General features: G+C 39.3%; 1 protein-coding gene across 1 annotated transcript in view; it reads left to right on the top strand.

The window, feature by feature from the left end:
- Positions 1 to 19,437, top strand: part of CTNND2 (catenin delta 2) — a 556,320-nt gene that overhangs the window by 504,200 nt on the left and 32,683 nt on the right. The window contains exons 16-17 of the mRNA XM_059836017.1: positions 13,716 to 13,926; positions 17,307 to 17,391. Coding sequence (XP_059692000.1) covers positions 13,716 to 13,926; positions 17,307 to 17,391 — 296 coding nt within the window. The remainder of the gene's footprint in view (positions 1 to 13,715; positions 13,927 to 17,306; positions 17,392 to 19,437) is intronic.

Below are 19,437 nucleotides of genomic sequence, written 5' to 3'. Positions count from 1 at the left end.
AAGCCAGACTCTTCTTGGTGATGCCCAGTGTCAGGACAAGGGGTCATGGGCACAAATTGAAATACAGGACATTCCATCCGAATATAAGAAAACACCAAGCTGGCCCTACTTTGAGCAGAGGGGTTGGACTTGATGTTCCCTAGGGGATCCTGACAACCTCAAGTGTTCTATGATTTATAAGGAAATTATCTGCATCAATTTTTGTTTCATTTTTGCGACCAGAAGTATCAAGGTCCATGGTCAAGCATGACTAAGCTAGGCACCTCATTCATGCATGGTTGCACATCAGTTTTACATGCTTAGCCCTTTGGGGAACAGGAGCAGAGGTGTGCTAGTCTTTCTAACATAGGGAAATTAGTCTTTTAATTAATCAGTGAATGACCCTGTTAGTTTATGGCTGTCCTTGCATTTTATTCAAGATACAGGCTGTGAATTTCCTTTTCTTCTCAAAATTGTGAGAAGTCCTCTACAATCCTGAGAAAGAGAAAAAAGCTCCTAGTCCAAGTTTACAGTTTTTGCAGCATAAGGAAGTAATTCAGTTCTGTGTACCAAAAGAATGTGCAGTGCTGGTGTTCAGAGTTTACTTGCTGTTTGGTAGATGTAATGCGCAAGATGAGGAAAATAAATTGCCTCATTACTTACTCTTCTCAGGAGAAAAGTTACAGGATCTCTTAGATTGTGTGCTATTCAGGGTGCTCTTAAAGTGATATGTTTTATACATTTTTTGGATTTCATAACTCAGGATTATTCTAGTAAATAATCAGAGTGCTAATTTTAATTAGAGGAAAATGCATACTATTAACATGAGTATATGCAAAGTCATATATTTGTGTGCAAAATCTTTCAAGGTGACACTGACAACAACGGTTGCTCTCACAAAGGCACACGATATTCTGCAAATTCTATTTATCATTTGCAGTGGAGCAGTCTATCAAGAAATAGTTTACCTTTGGGAATATTGCCCTGTGAATCTCGTGTGGTTAGGAAGTCAGCGTTGTATCTGACCTCTCACCTGTTCTGTTTGACTGAGAGCATTTATTTTTCTGCTTTGCTTTTTTGTTGTTGTTTTTAAGTCAAGTCTTTTCTAGCACTTCAAACCTGACCTCCCATCCTTGCCCTGCAATGCAGAGTGTAGTTTATGTTCTGCCATGTTGCAGGGAAGTAGCAAGGCTGCTGAGTACATGTAAAATTTTCACTCTGACTCCACCCTAGTCTTTCAGAGCACTCTGATCATTTAGAATAAGGCACGTGGAGCCAGGGAGCCAGCCGGTCTCTGGCAGATTCTTCTTTTCCCCAAGTCTGGAGAGAGGAGAACACTTTTGGAAGACTTGCCCAATTCTCCCGCTCTCTTTGGGAGTAGCAGAGATCAGCCAGCATTGCAGAGGTCTGAGAGAGATGAACTTGAAGGATCTAAGACGTTACGGGCTTTGCCTTAAGCAGATCTCCTCTGTCTAACTTCATCTCCAAGAAGAAGATCGAGTCTAGCATATCAAGTCTAACGTGTGGATTCTCTGACTCTTGCCATGTGGCCGATTGCATCCCCATGGAGGTAAGAGGAGGAAATTCAGTGAGTGCACAGTCCTGGGAATCCTCCCTCCGTGTCTAACTCAGATATAGGTGAGCAGCTGTGACTCAGGTTAAAAAAGCAATAATTTAGTGACACTGAGCAGGCTCAAATGGATGTCTGCAGTTTCTTTGGAGGCCACTAAAGAAAGGACTTGATCATCTACTAGCGTGAAGATGCCACCTGGAGCTGTTACCTTGAAAGGAGCAGCAGTAGCACAACCCAAAACCAAGTCACATTGCGAACTCTTTGACTCCCACCTCCTGAGGAAGCACAAACAGAACTGTGCTCTGGTAGATCTGTACTCTGATGGAGGAGTCAGGACTAGGATTCATTTATCACAATTTCTTCAAACACAGCTAATAATGAGCTGTACAACTAAGAAGAGCTGAGGAATTTTTTTTATTAGAAATCTAAAATCTAGTCAAGTCGTAGTCAGAACAAAAAATAATATAATATACATTAGTTAAGGAAGGTTATCAGATGCTTTTTTGCCCTTCCCTTGAGAACACAAAGCTTATTTTAACTGCACCATATCCTTGCTTACATACCTACTGTGTTCAGGCCTTAAATTGTAGTACCTTCAGGTGAATTAAAATACAAAACTACAATATCATTTGCTTTTTTCCAATGACTGTGTTGCTAAGAACACAAAGCACTCTGTCGAGAACAGGAATTAAACTGAGTCAGAACATTAGTGTTATCTGCAAAACGAATTGACCTCTAAAAAACACCTGGTAAAACTGACTACCTGTCCACTTTCTGCATGACCAGTGTGAAAGACCCCATTTCTAATAAATGTACCTATAACTTCATTACTATAGCAGACCTTTGTATGGTCTGTTTTAGTTACACTGATGCATTGGCAGTTCAACAGATGGACACACTGTCTTCACGAGGTGTTTGCTAGCAATTCCAAATTGCAGAAAAAAAGCAAATACTGTATTATACTCTTACCCATTCATGGATAAATTGTCTTTGAATTTTTTAAAAATATTTTTTAAACAGTTATCACTTATTCTGTTGCTATTCTCTTGTTCTTTTTCTTTTCCCTTCTGTCCTTCTTCCAAACATTGACATCTGTGAAATTAGTGTATGGTTTCACTGAGCATTAGATACTAATCACGATTTTGTTATTAAATGTAAATGATTTTATTGTATGGTGCACAGTAAAGCAATGTGAAATACTGATATGTATCCTCAGTATTGTTTTGCCATCATGCACAGATTAATTATCCTAACTGCTCCATGTAGAGTTTTCATGGTGATGACTTAAAAAATGTTTGAACATGACAGAAATTAAGGAATATATGAACATTGCAGTATGACCTGGAGTGGTTTTGATATTTATTGGAAGAGTTGTTTTCAAAAGACACTATGACTTTGCCAAGATTTATATTTATTGAGCTAACACATTTCAATCTATGCATCTTATTTAATCTTTAATAACAGAATATATAATGAGGATCCATTTTGGTTTTATTTCTCTTAATATTTTAATGTACATCTTTAAACATAAGAATTTTTGTATGTTTCACCCTGATATTGTTGTAACTGTGTATAAAAGCATGGAAAAATAATCTGTCTTTCAAACCATGCAATGGGGAAAAATTTGTTCATTAGTTTCAGGCAATATTATAGCATAAGTGAAGAAGAAGAAAAATAGTAGCAAATAAATAGCAATTGCTTCATGGGCAGTTAAAGCAGGATAATGTCTAGTTGCAATTTACTCCAGCTACATCGGTCTCCTGTCAGAATCTTATTCTGTTTTGGACACAAAGTAAAAACCAAAGTAGAAAAGAAAAGCTACTTCTTTATGAATCCAATTTAATACCTTCTGACATTGGTAGACAGGCTCATTAATTTCAGTGGGTGTTGGATCAGGGCATACATCTTGAAGCCTAAACTTATTTTTCCAAAAATAGATTACATTCTTATTTCTTCATTATGGCCTAATTTGAAGTCCCTTGAATCAGACTATTAACAAAATATTCTCCTATCTCAGAAAATAATACAGATAAAACTAAAATTCCACTCAACACTCACATAGCACTTTTCCTCTTCAAAGCACTTTAGAAACACTGATTAATCATAACATTAATTAAACGACTATATTTTTTAAAATTCAGCCTTCGAAAAGCTCTATTCTCTGCAGGGAGCAGGGAAGAGGGTAGCAAGGGACTAAAACCAACTCCAGTAATCAGAAAACTTAGCCTGCAGTAATTAAACTGAGGAATCACTTCCCTTCGCAGAATCTTTTTTACCTTGGGCTAGTGGAAAGATGCAAGGAAAAATGACAGTGCAGTCTAAATGAGAAATAAATCTGTTGGTGTGTAAAGGAGCTGATTAATAGATATATTTGCACTACCTGGGTCAATAGGTAGGCTAACAACTCCTTTCCATGCTTTTTCCAGTTTGCATACCTGGCAGGAAATGTAAACAAAAGGAATTAAAAAGGAAGTTATTTGAGTGATTGCCTACATGGACTCCATCAATTCTGGATGTAAAACCCAAGCATGCAAGATCACATTCCTTGGATCCAAGAACAATAAAGCCTGGGTCTGTCATTTTTGTTCCCAGCCAACATACCAAAGCTAAGACTGCAAGGGAGACAGCCAAAGCCAGCACCAAAATCCTTTTTTCTATCCAGGGGAGGGGGAACAAGATAAGAGCAGTAATGTCTGTGGGTTTGTGACAGTTTACCTTAACAAACGCTGCTTCCTTTGCTGCTGAGGGTGACAAATAGAAGCTTGTTGGTGGAGATTTTTCTCTTCCTGCGGACCCAGTAGTTGTTTGGCGTATCATGTCAACAGACAATTAGGCAGGTCAAGCTGGACTTGAACTGACTAATTTTTATAGTCCCACTGTGGGTGAGAGAGTCAACAAATTATGCTTACACCTCTTCCCAAATTCATCTTCCAAAAGCAGTTTGCAAGTCAGAGAATGCCCCCTGAGTTGGGCTGCCTGTGTTTGATGGTTGGTTTGCCTCTCCAGCATGAGAGAGAGAGGGTAGAGATTGCTCAGCTGATACATGGATTAACATTCAAAATAGAAGCCATCCACTGTGCTGAGTGAGAGGTGCTGTTAAGAAACAGAAACTCCGTTTGGCCATGGTACCCATAAATCCACTTCCGTACTAGTTGTTCTAGTTCCTAGAACTAGGCCGTTCTGCTGCAAACATCTTCTCCCCCAAAGGTGAGCCAGTTTGTCCAGAAATCCACTTTCCTGTGGCAGCATGCATCCCATGGCAACTGCCAAAAAGACAGCAGTTTTGGTGACTAAGTCAGATGAAAGAGGCAGAGATGTACAGCAGGGTCTCAATACGCTGCTCTAGTTTTGGCATTAGCTCCGATAAAGCCAGCTGAAGTGCTTCTGCATGCGAAGTGTAGACATAGATCTAGCCTTTAAATCATGTGTCGGGACAGATATGCTGTATGAATTAGCAGTTTATGGCCAGCTGAAGAGCCCTGGAAGTTCTTTAATCTCTAGGTCTTAAGACAACTACTAATATAAAGCCTGAATATCTGCAGTCTTGCAGTGTGAGGGAAATGCAGAATATGAAGGTATTCCATTGAGAGAGGAGTAAAATCAGTATTAGGAGTAACAGTAGATGAAATAGATAGCTGTCTATGGAATTGAGATATACAAAAGAGACAACAAGAGTAGTACAAGAGCAATAGCTTTTAAACACAACATTATTTTCAAGTCTAAAATCTATGCTTGTGAGCTAGGTAAAATTTCCTTTAGTTCAGAACATTAAAGAGCAGGAGCCGGGGCCGGGGGGGGCGGGTCATGGGCACGCAGCTGTGTGACAAAAACAGGATCTACCTGAGCATCAAACTGAAGGTGTTTAAACTGGTATGAGGATAGAATGGAAAAGCTTGGCAGACAGGGCAGATGCAGAGACATACACTTAAATATCAGATAGGCAAGAGGCGGCAGAGGAACATGAAAGCTTAGCGGTTAAGACCCAAAGGGCTGAGGGGGTACAGCTCAAAGGAAGAAAAAATATCAGTTGTGTAATAGAGGGGACGGGGGGCAGCCCTGAGAAGGTGAGTTGAAAGCAAGAAAAATGATCAGCCGGAGGGAGGCAGGAAATACGTGAAATGGAAAAGTTGCCTTTCTGGAAGCAGAGAAACTGGGGGAAGGTAGCCGGATTAAAATGCTGCTGCGGGAAAGGACATCTGTGAAGGATCATGGCTCTGAGAAAGTGTTGTGTTGAAAAGCAGTGATTGCATTGCACCCAGTTGTCATTTCCCGTGGCATGTTCAGGGTGAAAATACCAAAATACTTCTCTTTTGTCTTTGTCCAGTGTTACTAGCTTCTGTACATACTGCTCTTCCACCCCAGTTATGGCTGTGCCCTTTGTCATTCCTAGTTCTCCTCATGCCATACTTTTCTCCTGCAAAATAGAGACCCAGCACCTTTAATCTTTTTAAAACGGTAGAAGCTTCTATATTGGTTACTCTTTTACGTATTTGATTCTCTTACAAGCAACTCTCAACTGGCATTGCCAACACAGATATTGGTGGTACACGTACTTTCATCTCTCTATGAAAGTTTGAGGGTTTCTTCCCTGAAACTGTAAAAGATTACTATTCCTGCTCCCTGTAGGGCTTTATATGCTACACTACCTATGGCTAAATGTATTCTTGATAAAAAATATTTTTAAGAAAGAAAACTAATGACTGGCACTTCACATATAATGCATCAGGGAAGATATTGTTCCTCTTTGTCGTAGTCCATACCGAATACCAATCTTGTATCTTGAAATCTTTCTGCCTGTCATCAGAGGTGGTAGAAAAGTGAAAAATATGTATCGTTTTTCTGAGGGGAAGAGGGAATCTGAGACCTCCACCTGATCTTCTGTCTCAGCAGCCATCAGCACAGTGCACCTGGGTACTTGGGGGCACAGGAGGGCATGTGTGTGTAACATTTTTTATTCTTTCTGTCTTCTCCAAAAATAATTTATCTCCACAGAGTCTTAAAGTTTAAGTTCAAATAAACCTGCAAGGAGGTGAAATCCAGCATTATTCTCTAGCTCAAAGCACTCATTATCCCAACTTAATTGGCAGGCTAGGCTTAATGTGAAGCAGCTAAAGCAGTGGCCTCAGCCCACAAATTCTGAGGTGCTTACTCAAACCAGTCTAAGTTAACTCATTGCTCATTCCCTTACAAATGATTGAACTGATACGATAGGTTTTTGGATAGGGATAAAATTGCAGTACTATAGTCAATTAACATTATGTAGTGAAATGTCTTAATGTGCATTTACTCTGAAGCGCCAGAGATTACAAATTTTCATGCACATTGCTAACATAAGAAGCAAAAGGACTTGAGTACCTAAAAAACATCTTTGGCCAAACATTGGGAGTGAGATTCAGGTGCCTAAACATTAAAGACCATAGGGCATCCTACCTTGTCTTCAGCTGCTTTTCCAGAAGGCCGTGTATCTTCCATAGGTCTACTAACTGTGCAGACACCTCAGGTATTTAAGGGCATTTGAAAATGCATTAGCCCGCTATGTTTGGATACATGAATTGCCCCCTACATGCCTAAAAAAAAGGTTTTAGCTTTCCTTTTACACCTAAATCCCAAACTGATCCAAAATCCTCTGTTCTCTGACACTTGCTCGAAGTGGTGGGATCCATGCTTTTTGGGTGTATGCTTTTCAATCCTACTGCTCAGGTTTTTTTTCACTTTCCTCATCCAATGCTACTTCATGCACAGTGGTCTTAGGAACTTGAAACTGATCTATTGTGGTGAGCAACATCACAGACCATTAGCTAGCACTGGTCAGGCCATGTGGGTTTGACAGTAGCCACTGCATTTGAGTTGTATAAATCTGCCCTGTCAACAGCTTAAGTCATGTCAAACCAAGAAGTCACCAGACAAAGGGAAGAGAGAGTTGCTGTATACAAACTGTTGTGACTTACAGTTCCGTCACATGCAATGTAGGCTGCAGTCAGCAATGCTAGAGACTATATATTATGGATAGGGGTGGATAGCAAAGTCACTGGCTCAGTGGTTGCAGTGGAAAGCCTGTCTGGAGGCAGCCATGTCATTGAGTGCTGAGCGAGAGGGCATTAAACTTTGGGGTGGCTAATGACCCTTATTTCAGTTTGTGCTGCTCTGTCTCCTGAAATAGGGATCCTCCTTTATAAACCAACATTGCCACATCATTTCTTGTTCTTGACTCACCTACACCTTTCCTGGTGCTCTCTAAAGTCTGAGGAGTAAACATCTACTCACATGGACAAGTGTCTCTCAACCTCAGTACTGCAGCCTTTCTTGCTTTCAAAAATACAACTGTCTCCTTCCATCCGCTAAGTTTGTTACTGGCCCAACAGCTCTGGCATTACCCTGCTTCATCATCTTCAGTTTGCTTACTCCTCTGTCCCACAAAAAACTACATGTGTTTGGCTCTAAGACCTAGTCTGACAACATCTTACTTCTTAACATTTTTGCCTTTAAAATTCACAGTAGTTTTTCCCCCTCAAGTGTTTCAGTGGCAGAAGAAAATGCCCTTATGAAAACTAATAAACCTTTACCCTCTTAAATCATGTGGGATTCACTGTTGCTCTGATGTCTACAAAATACCTTTTATGGCCTAGGCAGTCCGAGTCCAGAGTTTGCTACATGTTGTACTAAGCATAATCATTTTTTGTGGGCTCTTACACCCCACTCTTACACCTTGATATGTACTGAAGATGTCTGGTGTTCAGGGAAGGGACGGGCTTCCTCTAGTGCAATGACATCTGGACCCTAAGGAGCACTTTCAGATGCTTCCCTAGTACCGATAGTGATTATCAGTTACACCTTAAAAAAACAGTATCTGACAAGAGAGAGCATGGTGCACAAATTAACTCTATCAAATACAGAAGTGGTATTTCTGCCACTGCTATCATGTGATGAATACGCTCTAATTTATAAGACTACCAGTTGAATACACTGACTCATGATCAAAATTTGTTCCACCTGAAGTAAATAGACAGTTTTGGCACATTTATTAAGTAATGATTGAAAGTAATAATAAAAGCTCTCCCAGTAATAGTCTTTCCAAAAAGGCTGTGAAATGCTGAAGTTGAATGGTCTTAAAAACACACGAGGATGATGAAAATGCACAAAAACATGTATGTCTGGAAATCTAAGTGGCGTGCACATGTTAGAACCAAGAAAACAAAATTCACATATATTGTGACATACAGTAGTTCTGGAATAGGGTACCTGTATCATTACAACAAAATATGGTGGCATTTTGCTATTTTTATATTATCTAGCTACACGATGTGAATTAATGGGTATCTTTGAGGGGAGGAAAAAATGGTGATGTATTACTTTTATTAGAGCAAGCTCTACCTCTAGGACCGTGTTCTTAGTTTGAATTAGTATCTGTTTGAGGTTTCTTGTGTTTTCAGTAGGTTCTCTCAAACTAGGAACCATGTCACAACTATTTAATAAATGTGCCGATGTGTCAGTTGTTTTTCAGAGATGACTGAAAATGGAAATGAAGTCAGTGGGGTTACACTAGCGGTGAATTTGTCTCAAGGCAATAGTAGGGAAATATTTCCAGAAGTGGAACCTTATCTGTGATGATTTTGCTCCTGTTAAATCTACCAGAATAGTTTGCTCTATGGTTTTTCTCTGAAGGCAGAATCTTTCTTAGTACAGCTGTCAGTTTGATCCTATGAAGGAAAAAGTTTCCTGAATTAAGTAACAGAGGCATGTGCTAATGTGCTAATGAGACTTCATCATGCAAAGGAAAAGATGTTAAATCTGCATTGTTGAAATGTTTACTAAGCAAACCTTATCATCTTACAGTCAGACTTAATGTATGGGGATAGACGAATCCTGCTCTCAATATAAAACAGTGATAAAAGTCTTAGCTTAGAAAAATAACTTCAAAATATATAGTATCAGAAAAATGCTGTCCCAAACACATAGAGGACAACCCCTTTCCTGCGATACTGCCCAAAAATTATGGCTATTTAATGTCTTCCTTCCTTTATGAGTGAAATGGAAAAAATAAATATGATTTCTTTTTTCCTTGTCAAGCTGGTGGTTATGTTTAATCATATTAAGTAAATCCTCTTTGCAAGCATTAAATCAGTTTGGGGTCTTATAATGTGTAATGTTGCTCAAATAAAAAATCAATTTATTTGTAGATCAAAGCAGTCCTGTATGAACTCTAATGAAAATTAACAATGCTATTTATTTTTAATATCATTCTCACACACATCCTGCTCTCTTCCCAGGACCCTCATCAGTTGTCACTTCCTCAGCTCAGGGAGACTTCTTGAGCTGCAAGTTGAATTCCCCAGCCTTCCTACTGGTAGTGATAGATAAAACTTTGCTGACATTACAAGACTAGTTTCCATTATATGTTTCAGTCTATTTCAGACGATGTTCTTGCCATTGAAAAAATAATTCTAAATGCAAACGCTCTGCAGATTGTAACAAACACTAATGCACAAGTCAAGGATCACATGCGTTGTCAGCTTGTTGGGTTGAAGTAGCGGTAGCTGTACTTCCATTGGCATTACGCAACATTTACACCACTCTAAACTAGAGTGGGATTTCTTCTGCAGTTAATGCTAAAAAATGTGACTCTTTTCTCCTTCATGCCTGTTGTAAAGCAGAAGGAAAATAACTGAGATAAGAGAAGTTAACTGATACCTGATTTTTTTTCTGTGAATATAATGCAGTAATTTATTAACTATGTATAGTTTTAGAAAATGCATTTGGAATGCAAGCAAGTTACTGCAGATGTTTTCTACAGTATAAAGAATAGTCCTTAACTTTTAACTTTCATGACTTAACTTTATATTAAAGCAAATTTACTGCTTTTTCAATGTAAGTTCATATGTTTTGAATTAAATTAAATTAATGACACTTTTTTAATGGCTAAGGCAGGGGCTTTTCCCCATCCCAAATACATTTTCAAATAGCTAACAAAGTCTTCAAAGTACTAAAACCGCAGAAAATATGTTAACAGTTACACTTGTTAATAGATGTTAAGACCATGTAAACAGTGGCTTAGATCAACTCTATAGCCCAGCCACTCCCCTCTTCTTCCAGCTGGTGTCCCACCTTTTTCTGATGAACCTCTGGAAGGACATTTTGACCAGCAATGCCTGTCTGTTCAGTCAGCTGCTTTACCTGCATGTGTGAGCAGCTCTGTTGGAGGTGACAGTTCGCTGCACCTTGGGGACAGGGCAGGGAGGAGGAAACCTGGCTCCCTCACAGGCAGCACCTGGTACAACTGGGGGCCTGGCATTGTCATTGCAGGTTCTGATGGGGGGGTCTCCAAACTGGACACCAGCTTGCACAGCTGCCGGAGCTGCAATACACTGACTAGATTTTAGGTCTACAAAATATGCACTGTGAGTCTTCTGGCACTTTCTATCCAAAGACTAAATTTGATGCAATTCTTGGGGAAAAAACCCAAAAACACTCAGAATGTATTTTAGTTTAAATAGGCAACCGATCAAGAATTGAGTAGTATTACTGAGCTGGAATTGCTAGCGCCGCTCAGAATAAGGGATGCTGTAGTGTCCCACTGTTACACATTATCTATAAAAAGCCTGGTTTAAGTGGCTAATACTGATTTGATCTTTTCATGTCTAACTTCAGTGTGTGCACAGCAGAAATGCTAGAACCGTTGAGCATTAACATGTCCAGAATCCTTATACCTTGCTTGATAGTGTTTATTTTAGGTTTCCTACTGAGCTTTTCCTGATAACTCCAAAGCCTTTATTTATTGTAAGAAGCATCTTGTGTGTCTAGGTATGTGTACTGGCATGAATACTATTGCCTGGAATACGAGGCCAGTTCCAGGAAAGAAATCTGCTTGGGGCAGCCATCCAGATTTCCTTATACCCAGAGCTAAGGGATACAGTCTTTGGCTGCTAATGGAACGATCACTGTCATCCGGTTCCACGAGAGGACTGAGACAGTGCTCCATTGCACTTTAAGTGAGGTACGAAAGTAAAAAGGAACATCGATCTGTTTTGGATGTGTGTACAGAGTAAAGCAGAGTGTTTCAGTGACCTGATTTATCTACTTGTACTTACTCCTGACCTGAAGCAGACACTGCATTAGAAGAGTAAAAGCTACAGGAAATCATGGTTTGGCATTTTTTTATACATAAGCTTTATTTACTATACACTATAGACTGAAGTAATCACCGTAAGCGATAAGCAACTATTAATGTGTTCATGTAACAAAGAAAAAACAGATGCAGATGTAAATAGCATTTCAGGCTGTTCTTGAATGGTGTTTCATATATGTATAGGGGAAAAAAAGATTTTCAGTTTTTTCAAACAAACCATTTCTGAAAGAGAAAGTGGTGTTAACATCTGTGCTACATCTGATATTAATAATATTGCTGAAAAGCTAATAATGCAAATGACCAGTTAAGTATTAAGTGCAAAGAAATAAAAATGTTTGAGGACAAGATTTGTATTTGTATTGCAGCACACTGGTAAGATTAAAATCCTACTGCACACATTTTGTTGGTAATGGTGTGCTTTTTATAATCCGGAACGTTTTTACATGATATAGAGTAGCTTCTAAGATCTCACATTACCACAAAATCTATTCGATAACCTTTAAGTTTAACATATCAGTACAGAGATTTTAGTTTTTATCTGTACTATGAATATTCTGTTCCAAGTGACTGGGTGTATTTCTACCATAGCAGTCAAAATTGTGAGAAATAAAAATACTTTAACGTCTGGTAGTTAAAAGATGTGATTTTCCTCTTACATCTTCTTTCAAATATGGACACACAACTGAATTCATGAATTCAGAAATAAGATTTTTAATAAGTACTCATAAACACTAATTGATCAGAACTTTTTTAAGTTATCAAAAAATCTGATTAAATTATCATATTGTAGACAATAATCATACCTGATTATTTCATTCATAAAATGTGATGTAGATTAGATTACTAATTATATTTATTTTTCCCAATTTTCCTGTCCTTTTCATCCTGCGTGATACACTCTCATGGTGATTGCTGTATGCAAATTCCTAGCACAGCTGCACTGAAGGTGATTCAGAGTTGTTTCACTGACCTCAGCAACAACTTCATCAGGCTCTTGTGCTCTCTGATCTTGTCTTCATCACATTGAAGGACGGAGCTGCCATTTTACCATAACAGTGACCCTCTAGAACTGGTGTGAGGCTTTTCATATATCTGTGTCGGTGCTAACCCTGCCCTACATTTATATATATTTACATTTATACTATATACATAAAAATTCTCAGAAGCTGCTTTTGTGTTATTTTCACAAGCACTATTATATGACTTTCAGGTGCAATTTTGCAAAAAAAAATCTTTGTTCATTTAAACATGAAAAAAGTTACAATAATGAACAGAATTTCTTTTTCATGTCTTCAGTTCAATGTGACCATTTTAAAAATTCATTGCGCCTTTCATTTAAGGAGATTTTAAGTTCTGGAAGTCATTGTTATATAAAATAATCTCTAAATATCACATAGTAATAGATTTCAGAAAAGCTTCCTTTCTGGTCGGTACCACGCATACAACTTAGGATGTGTGGAAGAGTGCAGTGCCATCTCTGAGCACTGAATAAGCAATTAAGTCATAGAAACGCTAATTAACCTAGTTAAATTACTGCATGTAGTATAGAATTAACTTTGTACAGTGAAATTGGTCCTTCAGAGAAGACTTTTTCACAAATAACAACGTCATTGGCTTTGCATTCACTGTAGTGTTTTCAACAACTGATGCGCATTTTATTTATAGTAACTTGAGTTGTGAGTTATGTGGTGGGAGATGAGGACTTCCCAAGTTCTGTAAGTTGTGGTATTCAGATTATCTTTATACATATACTTGATCTTTCCTATCATCATTTTACTCTCTTAAGGGCATGATGTAGCCCCTATCCGAAGTCTCCAACTGATGTAGTATGGAAATATTAAGAGAGTCCCTAATGTGTGAAATGCTTGAACATGCAATCGTATAAATGTGGCTTGCTCCAAAAGAGTATCAGTAGACAACTAGATTACATGCAATGATGCAATTGGTGCTAATAGTCTTGCGTGTTTTCCCTGTACTTCTTCTCCGTCACCCTTTATTGCTGTATCTTCTGAATTCTCCCTTCATTTTCTTTCAACAAAGGCAAGTATGCCATGAGGGATCTGGTCCACCGACTGCCAGGCGCTAACAACAGCAACAGCTCAGCAAGCAAGGCCATGTCTGATGACACCGTTACTGCCATTTGCTGCACTCTGCATGAAGTCATCACTAAAAACATGGAGAATGCCAAGGCCTTACGAGACGCAGGCGGCATTGAGAAACTGGTTGGCATATCTAAGAGTAAAGGAGACAAGTATGTTTTGCAAATCACCTTGCACCTTTTTTAACATCTCCAGTAGTTATTACTAGTCCTGAATGTGTTTGCCTCCTCTGTGCAATTGTGAGTTGAATACTTTAGTTTCATCAGAAATCATATGCCCAGTGTGAAAGGGGACAAGAAACAGACAATACCAATAGCAAAAGTCTCTGCTGTGGTTTATTTTTGACGTACCATCAGCAGTGCACGGAGTGCGCTGCATGTGCAGTTTAAGGAAGAGTAATTATCTACAGTAACCACTATCTCTAAGCATTTCCAGAAGATCCTGAAAAACATTAGGGACCAGAGCTCTTGGACTGCACCCTGCAGAAGGGGTGACGTGCAGGTGGAGGGATCCTGTGAAAGGAAGGGGCCTCACCGCAGTTCTGCTACTGCTCCTCTTGCTCTGTGAATGAAGAATGTAAAGTCATTGTCCCTCTTCACAACACCCTTTTCTCTGCCACCGGCTTGCTGGTAAGGTGGGACATAGTAGAAACATGGGTCCATGGATTTTCCCAACACCTTGCTTCTGAGAGAGCATTAGGATACCTGCAGGCTACTTTCTGAGGCACCAAAACGTGCAAAAGTCTTAGACACAACTGTGACATTTTCAGAGCAGCTATGGTTTCATCTTGTCTGTGTTCCTATGTACGCACTCTTCATGAAGAGTTCACTCTTTATCCTTCTTTTGCCTAAAACAGATAGCCTGGTTCTCATATTTGTCAGCCTGCCGAAGTATAGTGCAATGGGACTATGGCAGTTTGAAAACTAAAAGCCTTCACTGTAGTGTACAAAACCCATCAGTCCACCTACTCGAAGCTGTCATCACACAGCCTACTGCAGCATCAGAGCTCTAAAAGAGCCCCACAAAGCCAGGCCACAACCTGAAGGAAAGATTTATGCACCTTACATTTGGTATGAGAACTTATGCTCACCTATGTGATCGGAGCATTGCCAATATAATTTAATCACATTTCTTTTCCTCTATTGTCACACTTTTCTTTTCATACCAAATTCATTATTGAAACATTCTCACATTTTAATTGTAAGGGGTAAAAAGTAGTAGCATAATAAAGTATGTGATTCCAGTTGTGGGAGCTCCCCGTGCTCTGCCGATTTATTTACATTTGCATTTTTATTATTGTTAAAGCTATTTAAATTTTTGATTTATATTTTCTAGATCAAATGTACTGATATTGCAAGCAGGTTCATTTCCATTTCTCTTAAGTTGAATGTGTCTTTCCTCAGAATAATGCATTTGTCTACCTGCTCATTATCTGGTAGAGATTATAAATACCTGTTGAGTCTGAAATTTTCGAAGTATCACAGGCAGTTTTAGGAGGATTGAAGGGTATAATTCCCTGTCTAAGTATCCCTCATAACTGTGAAAGACATATCGATGTTGAATGAAAGTATTTAGCCCAGGTAGTGTTGAGTGATTCCAAAACGCCCTCCGAAATCATGATACGTATCCCCCCTCTTAAGTACTTTGAGTTGCGGTCCTGTGTTATTACTGTTACAGGTTATAGAGTCCTAGAACAAAAAACCTGTCAACTCACGGTGCTACAAATGCTTATCTTAAATGAAGTTCCATTTTCCAACTTTCAGAAATGTTAGTATTGTGCACCATTGCTTTGGCTTGGTTTCTTATAGGTAATCAATTGTTTAAAAATCAGAATTGCTCGTTGTTGGACTGATAGGAAATTCTGGCATGCTCAGTTTAATACAGTAAAACACTTCAGTATGAATTTATCCTGTCCAGTATGAAGCATCTGCTTCTACAAGTGCAGGATACTAGCCTGGCCATGCATCCTGATATGTATCAGTGCCAGGAGTGTGGGGCTGGCCCTGCTAGCCTTTGGAGCATGCCCAGGGCTTGAGCACTTTCCCTGTATGACAGCACGAGAGAGCTGGTGTTCATAAGGTCATATTGGCCAAGCCCATATTGGCTTCGCATAGTTCCTGTTTCTCCTCAGTACTCATGGTACGGTTGGCACAGTTATTTTCCTGGTTACTCCATGCTACCAGCACCCCACTAGCCAGCACAGCTGGGAGTATAATAAAAACAATTATGCTTGAAAGGGTTTATCAAATTCCTGTTTATTCACCAATTACCCACCTGCTGCTGTACTCTGGGTAAGAAATGGAAGAAATGGGGAAAAAAAGCACCAGATAACTTACTAGGAAAATACTGTATAAGATAATTGAATCAGTTGTGTCATGAACATTGCTTTACCAGCTTGAGTGTTAGCCTACCAGTGGTCCTTCTCAGAGGTCACAGGATGCACCAGAGCCTGACCCCTGAGAAGACTTCCTGCCCAAACCAGTAACATATACTGCTGGTTTTCTGGTTTCTCTTTGGTTTTGCAATCCATGTGCCTTTTCTGAGTAAAACATGAATCACCTCAATGACTGCCCCAAGCACCATCAATCCTCACTCCAGACTTTGGCCTTTGCAAAGTTTTCTAGCGCTCTACTGTTTTATGTGTATTATTGGTACAGCACAAGGGCTTAACCACAGTGTATGCTTCCTCAATGGGCTGGGTTGTCTTCCTGGTCCTTTTCTATTTGACCCTTCTTCACTGAGCTGAGTGCTCGCTGATACTTTTTTTTTTAGATTTTTTTGAAGTTACCTATCCCAAGAGGAATATATGACTCCAACTGATTGTAACGATAGTTTAGAGCTTCTTTCAAAACCTTTCTTAAGAGAAAGTCCATGTGAAGTTATGTATGGTTTTCAACATGACATTATATCAGAGGGTAATGGTGTGTGCGAGATGCAAGGCCTAATTTGGATTCCTAATGAAATTTGTCATGACTTTTTATAGTCAGTTGTATTTCTGCATCTTGGCTCTGCACTTCAAAAACAGCGCTCATCACCCATCTAGAGTGGCAACTGCTAAGAGGCGCTTAATGCATTGAGCATGCTGTCATGAGTTGAAGTCTGGCATCTTACAGAGAAAGAAACTCTGACTCTAACTTCTTGTCCTTTATGCCAAAAGTTGTAGCCAGGACATCTTCTTAGAAGTACATAATACCAGTTGGGTCCTCAACAATTTTGCCACTTGCTGCCTCTCCCATTCCTCTTACTATGCTCTTGGCATGAATCCTTGTTCTCAGTGTGCTGAGGAACACACATTTTGCTCCTCACTGAATAGTTAGTACTGTAGAAATAACATGTATTGCCCTTGCATAAAAGCACATTGGTCTCCAAGATGCCAACCAAAGATCTTATGGTACATTTAAAACACAATTTTAATTGTGGGTTTAAATCCATAGCAATGCATTTGAAAATTGGGATGAATGGAGTCTTGTACTTAACAGTCTCTTTCTCACTCTTTCTTTCTCTCTCTCTCCCTTTTTAATATGTGTAACAGGCATTCGCCAAAAGTGGTGAAAGCAGCATCTCAGGTCCTCAATAGTATGTGGCAGTACAGAGACCTGAGAAGTCTCTACAAGAAGGTAAGGCGTGGGTTTTTTCTAGATTTGTCATCTTTCATATGGTTACCCAAATGTGGGGGCTGAGAGACTTTAGATCAAAACATTTATGTGAAATGGAAATTCACCTAGAGTTTATAATTTCAGATACTTGGAGCCATGGGATTTTTCCTCATTTCTGCTTTTAACATAGAAATACCTTTTGAAAATACATGTGGTGGTGAAAAGGGGATGTGAATTTGATTTTCAAAAGTATCCATACAGAAAGTGCTGGATCTGACAGCCCTGGAGACTGAAGTCCTCTCTGTTCATAGAACAAACCTATGTACGCTCTCCTACTGTACCTCTCCTTCTTACACGTCCCCACCCTGCCCTGAGGACATTACCACATTTCCAGCCCTTTCAGCTCCCAGATTTCCTCATGAGATTGTAAACAAGAGTATCTGAAGGAGTGCTGCTTAGGGACCAGTTACATGTGGAGCTGGGCTGAAACTTGAGAGCTCCACTTCCAATCGGCTGGCAGAAAGTAGCATCATATACTTGTTTTTCAGACAGTCTATGGAGTCTATAGTACCATACCATTCCCACAGGGCTGCTAACCTCTTAAAAATGAATCACAATGCAGTAATACAATCCTGTGAAATAACATCCTATATAGCTTTTAAAACTTGTCTACTTAGTAAATGACAACATTTCAAGTAATTCTTGCTGAATATTTCCAAACTGAATTATACTCCATGTAAGTATCAGCCTGCAGATTTAGTTCTCAACAGTCGTCTTGCTACATGGAATTTCACAGCTGATCTAACTGATATTTGTATTTGTAATCTCAGCAAAGAGAGCTAAGACTTCATGTGGCACAAAAGTTCAGGTCCCAGTTAAGGCTGAAGCATAAGAATGGTGAAGTAGGGAAGGTTCACAGCAGCGTAGTCTGTGCTCTGTGTAATTTGCACAAGAAAATAACTTAGTTGCATGAAATGTATGCACCAAATCTCAAACTGGCAGAAGCTGACCTTCTGTTTGAAATGCTGTTCTTTTGCATGCCTCAGCCCTGCTTGTGTCAAGTCTGAGGAGTAAGGAAGATGATTACTGAGTTTCTCCCATTGTTCACTTCCAGTATTTTCAGTCATCCTTGGCAGCCCTAGGGATACCATATGCGAAGATGTTTCAAGTAACGAGCTGATACTCAACTGTCCCATTAAGAGGTGGGAACAAACATGACCTAGAGGAGGCTTTTCTTGACGCAAGGCAGTAACACACTGGAAGTGCGCAGAGCCTGACTTCTGTGCATGTGGGTGGCTGAACTTTATTGCACCATAACCTCTTAGAAGTTCTTACAATGTCTGGCTCATTTCCAACCTTCTGTCTGTATATATATGCTGTGATGGAAGAGCAGTTTCTGAGGTTGCTCCATGCATGAGGTAATCTATATGCTGTATGGCTTCTGAGTATACTGCTACCTAAAGGACTTTTTGTTGGCTGCCAGTGTGAATGCCTGGTAATGTACTTAAATACTAAGCATGTTTGGGTACTAAGTACCTTGCGTGCTTAAAAAAACATTTTCTGCGGCCACAAATACATACTTGTGGTATGGAAAATAGCGCAGGCTAGCCTTTGAGGTAGCTTCCAGGACACTCATAGCAGACAGATTGTCTGTATTCTCAGGAAGCATTTTATTAATCTCTGTATTGGCTAATTCCTACACGCTTCACAAAATCTCAAAATGAATGTCAGTCATATTTATATATTCATTATATGCCATTACATATGCTGCTAAGTATTGTGTAAATATGTTCAGAGAGTTAATTTAAGATGCTCCTGTTTGTTGAAAGACATACAGTAATCTTTATAAAGTCCATAATATTTATTAAACTTGCCAACAGTAGGCTGACTTATGCTGGCTGTCAGAGTTTTGCCACTGTTGGGAAAATGATGTTTTTATGATAGGAAAACTAGAAAAGTTTGCATTATATGCATAATCAGCTAGTTATGTAATATAAAGATACTGGGTCAATGCAATCTACTAGTAAAAGCGAGCAAACATGCAGTTGAAAGTGTAATATGATCAGC

This window comes from Gavia stellata, chromosome 3, assembly GCF_030936135.1.
Source record: "Gavia stellata isolate bGavSte3 chromosome 3, bGavSte3.hap2, whole genome shotgun sequence".
NCBI classification, from domain to species: domain Eukaryota; kingdom Metazoa; phylum Chordata; class Aves; order Gaviiformes; family Gaviidae; genus Gavia; species Gavia stellata.
This window is presented reverse-complemented; position numbering and strand designations above follow the sequence as displayed.